The sequence below is a fragment of the Mandrillus leucophaeus genome, unplaced genomic scaffold, assembly GCF_000951045.1.
Source record: "Mandrillus leucophaeus isolate KB7577 unplaced genomic scaffold, Mleu.le_1.0 Scaffold1092, whole genome shotgun sequence".
In the NCBI taxonomy this organism is placed as follows: domain Eukaryota; kingdom Metazoa; phylum Chordata; class Mammalia; order Primates; family Cercopithecidae; genus Mandrillus; species Mandrillus leucophaeus.
Window position 1 is genome coordinate 671120 of NW_012099121.1, and position 7541 is coordinate 678660.

At 39.8% G+C, this 7541-nt stretch overlaps 1 protein-coding gene across 1 annotated transcript in view; it reads left to right on the top strand.

Annotated features, from left to right (window-relative positions):
- Window positions 1-507: 507 nt before the first annotated feature.
- LOC105545895 (chromosome unknown open reading frame, human C6orf163) overlaps window positions 508-7541 on the top strand; it is a 20919-nt gene continuing 13885 nt past the window's right edge. The window contains exons 1-3 of the mRNA XM_011988950.1: window positions 508-898; window positions 4494-4588; window positions 6080-6187. Of these exons, the coding sequence (XP_011844340.1) occupies window positions 751-898; window positions 4494-4588; window positions 6080-6187 (351 nt within the window). The 5' untranslated portion in view covers window positions 508-750. The remainder of the gene's footprint in view (window positions 899-4493; window positions 4589-6079; window positions 6188-7541) is intronic.

Below are 7541 nucleotides of genomic sequence, written 5' to 3' on the forward strand. Positions count from 1 at the left end.
CCCAATGTGGTAGTATTGAGAAGTGGGGCCTTTAAGAGGTGAGTGAATTCATTCATGGGTTAAAGGATTAATGGATTATCGTGGGAGGAGAACTGGTGGCTTTATAAGAAGAGGAAGAGAGGCCTGAGCTAGCATGTGAGCTCAGCCCCTGGCCATGTCATACCCTGTACCACCTCAGGACTCTTCAGTGAGTTCCCACCATCAAGACAATTCTTACCTGATGCAGTTCCTCCACCTTGGACTTCTCAGCCTCCATAAACTGTAAGAAATAATTTCCTTTTCTTTATAAGCTATCCAGTTTCAGGCATTCTATTATAAGCAACAGAAAACAGAGTAAGACAGCAGCAATAGGAAACTAATATAGAAAGTATCAGGAACATGAATGGCTGTATCATGCTCCCTTTTGTCATTATTTGAAGTTGCTTTTATGAGCAAAGCTTGTCTTACCTAGCAACAGTTGCTAAGTAAGTTAACAACTTAATGCTAGAGTTTGGGAAGGAGCAACTGCTTAAATCTTCCCAAATCTGGTGCCCATACCTTCTATGGCAGGGGCTTTTAGTACCATTCTTTAATGTTAGACACATAACCACTACCTAATCATGTGAACCATTTAATCCTTACCAGCCTCTAACATCCTAAAACCCTGAACCTCTTCCAGCTTTCTTAAACTGTCAGCTTTTCTTGAAACGACTTTTTCTGATTCTAAGATTATTTTAACTGTAAATAGGAGAAGACATCTGAAATTTAACTATGATCAGAAATTCAGATTACAACAGCTTTGTTTGCTGTGCTGTTTGTAATAAAATAATCCCACCAGCCCCTTTTGGAAAAACCTTCAAACGGATCCATGAATACAAGCCACTGAAGACACGCTTTTACACTCACAAAGACATACTAGGTAAGTGACTTTATTGTTTTCCTTTGTTGTAACACTTCATAGCGTTATGTGTCATTCTTTCTGGTACACAGACTTTTATCAGCTTTTTTCTCTTCAGAGTTGCTTGTCTGTACAGGGATGTTTGAGAAGAAAATGGGTTGGAATACAGCTTCTCCACTTATAGTTGTGTGTATTGGGCAGGGTATTTAGTCTCTCAATCTGTTTCCTTATGTGGAAATAAAGATACTAATACCTATCTTACAGATTGTTATGAGACTTTAATGAAGTATTCGTATCTATTATAAATCCTAGCACATAATAGTAAATGTGAGTTCATTTTGCCCTTGGCCATACTTGGGCACCTTTCAGTATGTGTAGGAGAGGAAATATTATCTCTAAATAATACCCTAATTGGATGGGCACAGTGGCTCACACCTGTAATCCCAGCACTTTGGGTGGCCAAAGTGGGCATATCGCTTGAGGCCAAGAGTTCAAGACCAGCCTGGCCAACATGGCGAAACCCCGTCTCTACTAAAAGAATTTAGGCAGGCATGGTGGCATGTGCCTGTAATCCCAGCTACTCGGGAGGCTGAGGTGAGAGAATAGCTTGAACCCAGGAGGTGGAGGTTGCAGTGAGCTGAGATCGCGCCACTGTACTCCAGCCTGGGTGACAGAACGAGACTCTGCCTAAAAAAAAAAAAAAAAAAAATTTAAAGTACCCTAATAAATGGGTAAAAGAAACTATAACCTTTAAATAGTAGCTGGTGGCATAAAAGTAGATACATATAGATAACATGAGGACTTTTACTGTATATACATATGTATAATACATAAGCAAATCAAATTGTGCTATAGGTTTCCGTCTCTCTTTTATTCTCATAAGAGTTTTCAATCTGACCTTGAGCCTTGTAAGTATTTTCCTAAGGACTCTCAAAATACTCCTCTGATCCTCTCTTCCTTTAAAATGGTAAACTGAGGTGATTTCATTTCATTTCTGATGTTTGAAAATATAAGAAGCTGGAGAGGTGTTTGGAAAAAAACACTAAAATGTAGGGGGAGATCAAATTGGAATCATCCTCTAAAAACATCAATACCAAAATTGTTTTTTAGCATTTAGTAAATGCTTAGTATGAATGATTCATTATAATCTCTAAAGTGACTTTTCATACCCAGGACAGTGTATCTCCATTCTTAGATATACCTTAATGATTGATTTCCTTGTGCCTTATGGAATATCTAACCCAAACCTTAAGTGGATAAGTTAAATCTATTGTTAGAAATTAATCTTTTCTATTCAGTGACCTTTATTTGTCGCTGAACTGTTTTAAGTTAAAAAGAAAAAAAGTTGAAATTCTCTGTTCTTTATAAGTAAGTTCAAAAGCATGTTGAAATGTCCATAGAAGAGCTAGTGAGTATTTCATAGGACAATAGTTCTCAATCCTGGCAGTGCACTATATAGAACTTTGAAAAATACATTAATACAGATATCCAAACACAGACCCACTGGATTTAATACTAATCTAACACAGAGCCACTAAATTAGGACCTCTACAGTCAGGATTAAGCATGTGTATTTTTTCCTTCATGTTTAAATAACCTTTTTTATTTCAAGATAGTTTAAGACTCACAAGTTGCAAAATATATCAGAGTTCCCTTGTACTCTTCATCCAGCTTCCATTGATATCTTATGTAATCCTGGCACTTTGTCAAAGCCGGAACATTGGCATTGAAACAATACTATTAACTCAGGTACAGACCTTATGTATACTTTTTTCCCCCAGGCATATAGTTTTATGAAATTTAGCACTTGTGTATGTTAATGTAACCGTCACCACAATCACAACATGGAGCTGTTCCATCACCACAAAGGAACTCCCTCGTGTTACCCCTTAGCTGTCATTCTCTTCTCCCCAAACTTGAACCCCTGACAACCACTAATCTGTTCTCTATCACTATAATTTTATCACTGAGTATGCTATCTAAAGAATCATACATTATATAACCCATTGAGATTGGCTTTCTTCGCTCAGCATAATGCCCTTGAGATTCATCCAAGTTGTTTATTAATAGTTTTTTCCTTTTACAGTACGTGCACTAAAAGCTTTGCAGGAGTCCTGTTGTACAATCAGGGTTGAAAACAACTAATAAAACCAATGGGATTTAAACATGAAAGAGGACAGCGGTAGCCTACGCCTGTATCACATTTTTATGAAGTTCAATACATTGATGCTCCATGCTTAGTCACATTTTGTCCTAGAAAATCTTTTCTAATTATTTCTATACAGTGTTGGGCTTTTGCAGTTTGTGTCCATCTCTACTGTAATATATGCTGCCCTGTGTTTTTAAGATTCACTGATGAACTAGTAGGAGACTCTCTGCCATCAAACATATACTTTTAATTGCTAGTGACAGAAACATTAACTCAGAATAGATTGCATAAAATGGAATTTCTTGACTCTTTTTAACAGAGAAACCCAAGGGAAATCTGGCATCAAGGCTTTCAGTCTGTCCATGCTTACCCTTTTAGTGAGTTGGCTTAATGGTTTACTGCTGCAGCTAGACTTACTCCAGCCGCTGGGAAAGGAGGAATGTGGATCAAGATAGCTCTAAGAATCTATTACTTTCAGCATAGAAATCCCAAAGGAAGGGCAGGCACGGTGGCTCACGCCTCTAATCCTAGCACTTTGGGAGGCCGAGGTGGGCAGATCACTTGAGGTCAGGAGTTTGAGACCAGCCTGACCAACATAGTGAAATCCCGTTTCTACTAAAAATACAAAAATTAGTCAGGCATGGTGGTGGGCGCCTGTAATCCCAGCTACTCAGGAGGCTGAGGCAAAAGAATCACTTGAATCGGGAGGCGGAGGTTGCAGTGAGCTGAGATTGCGACACTGCACTGCAGCCTGGCCTACAAAGCAAGACTCCCTCTCAAAAAAAAAAAAAAGAAAAGAAAAGAAAAAGAAAGAAATACCAGTGGAGAAAGACCTGGCTATCTGATATTGCGTGGTCCTCTAACCTCCTCTAGACTTTTATTACCTTGTCTGGGTAGAGAGGATATTATTATGGGAATGTTATTATTTGGAAATCAAATTAGATCATTGGCTGAAAAATAGTAAACTTCTACCCCTTAGCTCACTCCATACTGAAGCAGTTAAACCCACAAAGAACCACAGACTAAAGAAAGGCATGTAATGTGTTGAAGGCATTCCACTTCGCCTCTCCTGATGCTAGCACTAGCACCCAAATAGGAACAGGGGGAGAGAGAGAGCTGTATAATGTGCTAAGACCTCTTGAATATTCACTCATCATTCTACTTTGAGTGTACAAAATGTGTCCCTTTCTTCAGGGCATTTATTTCACCTCCCCAGTTGTCTGCTGGTTGTGGACTGGTTGTGATGAGAGGAATGACCAACTCTATCCAGGCCTGACAGTGCTGTGAATTCCCTCCTAATTAGAGAAAAACTTACTCTTTCAATGGGTATCTTTGAAATATATATACTGACATCTCCTAAAAGGATGTATCTCCTAAGTAGCCCTCATAAATAACTACATAATGGTGGAAAGGAAAGCCAGGAAGCAATCGGTGGAGGTTTGTGACCATTGCTCTTCACATACACAGATATTGGGGCAAATATTCTGAAAAAAGAAGAGAAGTTTCAAGAAGATATACTCAGAGAACGCATTGCAAAAGCAGAAGCTGAAGTATGGGCTCAGGTAAAAGAAGTTACATGTCAACCCAAAGTCCATCTTTACAATTCTTTCACATTTTGGATTTGTCTGAAACAACTGTATAGTGTAGTGGTCAGAACTGACTGAATCCTGGCTAGCTGTGGGACCGTGGGCAAGTTCTACAACCTCTGTAGTCTTGGTTTCTTCATTGTAAAAGAGGAATAATAGTACCCATTCTGTGGGATAGTTGGGAGGGTTCAATGAAATAATATGCCTGGCATACAGTAGATGCTTAGTAAGAAGCTGGCATCATCAGGAGCTTCCTTCCTTCTCAGCTGCCCTCTCTGTATGGAGGACTCCTGCTCCCTTTATTTTCATTTGATTGAAACCAGAACTAAAAAGAAAAAAAAATAACTAAGAAGACTCCTTGTTGATAGTTGTTTCTTATGGCCTAACATTTAATATATAGACTATCCATTTGTGGAGCATGTAACACTCCTGTTTCTTCAAATGCTTCTCTATGGCCTACTCCCCTTTTCCTCCCCTCTCTCCAAAATCCTTAATACCTTGTCCATACGACTGCTGAGCGCTATAAGGGCAATTTAAATATCAGGGCTGACATTGGGATCCAAGGCATCAAACTGAAGCAAAGCCTCAATCCTGTAGCCCCACTTCTTCCAATCATAGAATGACATCAATAACTTCCTAAAGAGAATTACAGCTCCTTGAGAGCAGAACAAGCCACTGTGCTTAGAACAATGTTTCTCAGTTTCTTTATAAAATAGACATTATAGCAAATAGTATTAGCATTGTTCAGTATTAATGCCAGCAAAAGCTTGTTATGAAAATGTTTTGAACATACATAATACTCCAGTTCTGTATGAATACTCCAGTTCTGTATACCCCAGATTTTGATTTATCTCAAAATCTTTGTAGTCATCTATTTTTATTAGTGGTAAAATTCAAACTGATTGTGAACCATCAATTATACATCAATTATACAAGGTGATGCTTTTGTAAATAGTCTACAATTTGAATGTAAGTTGGTCTAGTGTTCTGTGTATTCTTTTCAAATAGAGTTGAAGTTCTTTCTGAGGATCTAATGCGGGGGACCTGGATGGTACTCTGCCTCTTTACTCGGCTCCTTCTAGCTTTGTACATCTTTTCACTTCACTGTGTTTTCCAGATTTTCCACAATGCACATATGTTATTTTGAGAGTCAATCAAGCAAGAAATAAAGTGCCAAAGAGAAAAGGCAACCCAGCAGCCTACGTATAGTAAAGCTGCCTTGCCTTTAGCGATTCCAGAAACGGCAAGGCTAGCCCTGGATTGGGATGCGTTAGAGCATCTCTGGCTAAGGCAGACAGTTTGATATGGGAGGTTTGAGATGGGAATGGGGCAAGAAATTAGGGACTCCATGGTGGTTGCTAATTTTCAGTAAATTTGAAAACCTGATTTACTAACATCCCGAATAAGCCAAGTTGCCCTGTGCTTATTCTGCTACATTAATAGATAAATGGACTCTTTCTTTCAAAGGCTAATGAACGTCAAAAACAAGCAGTGGAGAAAGCACTTGAAGAAGCAAATGACAGACACAAAATTGAAATTCAGATTTTGAAAGAGGAACATCAAAAAGATTTACAGGTTTTTATAGTGGCTTGTTGTTTTTTAAAAGTAATTGTATTAGTAAAAAGAAAAAAAAAAAGTTGGCAAGGGAATGAGAAAAAAATAATAAGAAAATCTAGGTTGGTGTTTCATGGCCATTAGCTGGGATCCCTGGGAGGTTCTCAGAAGAGATGCTGAGCTCTCTAGAGCAGTGATGAATGGGTGAAGAAGAACCCATAGCTTACTTCCCAAGGGAAGCTTTGCCTGACCAGCCTTGCCTTGCCACCCACACACTGTCCATGACACCCTGATCTTTTTCATAGCAGTCTTCACTGTAATTAAATAAATGATTGTGTGGTTAGTTGTTGAATGTCTGACTCCCCCACATGACTGCAGCTTTCAGCAGGGGTGTCTGTCTCATCACTGGACTAGCCCTGGTGCCCAGCATAATTCCCTGACTTGGTAGGTGCTCAAATAGTTGAACAAGTGAAGCAGGCTGTTCTCCTTCTCTGATTTCTTCCTTTTTTCTAAAGTTTGCACTTACTGTGCTGCCAAGAGGGACATCTGAGCTGTCCCTCAAGAATTTAATGCAGGGCCAGATGTCACAGATGAAGGATACTAACCTGTAGCCTGTTCAGGTACATGACTCTAGGTAACTTACAAACTTTCAGGTGGAGACCCTAGTATTCATTGTTAGTTCAGTAACTGGATTACAAAATCTGCTCAAAGGAAAAGGTTACAGATCTATTTTCACATTTTGGTCAAGGGAGGGACAGGACAGGATAAGGTACAGGTATGACAATACATGGGCAGAAGCTGGAGGAAAGTGGCAGAGGTCCAGCCCCAGGTTTGGCCTAACTTAAGAACACTAATGAGCAGTTCAGGGACTGCAGGCCAATTTATTCATTGTTGCAACAACGAGCACCTACCATATACTAGATGTGTACCAGGTGAGAAAAATCAACTGTCTTTACCCAGAGAGGACTTGCTGGCAGGAAGGGGAGCTCCTCCCCAGGGCTCCTGAAGGCTTCGCTCCAGTGGCCTGCCTCAGCCAGGGTTGGTATGGTGCCTGAGGGGTTGGCTGTGGTGGCCCACTGCCCATTCCCCATTTCAGTTAAAATGTGAAGAGCATTTATAGCATGTCTTAGGCAGGCCTGCTCTTCAGTTGCTATGTACAAGTATGGCCATACTGGCAATTAAAGTATTAAAATACTTCTCTATCAGTTGATAACTAGTCACCCGCTAAGCCCTCTATCACCTTGGTCACCCTGGTTGCTTCCCCAGCAGACTCCTGGACCTCTCCCAATCCAGCAATTTAAAAGGATAACTCCAAAAAAAAAAAAAAAAAAAAAAAAAAAGATAACTCATGACTTGGCAAGGGGCTCTAGTTCCC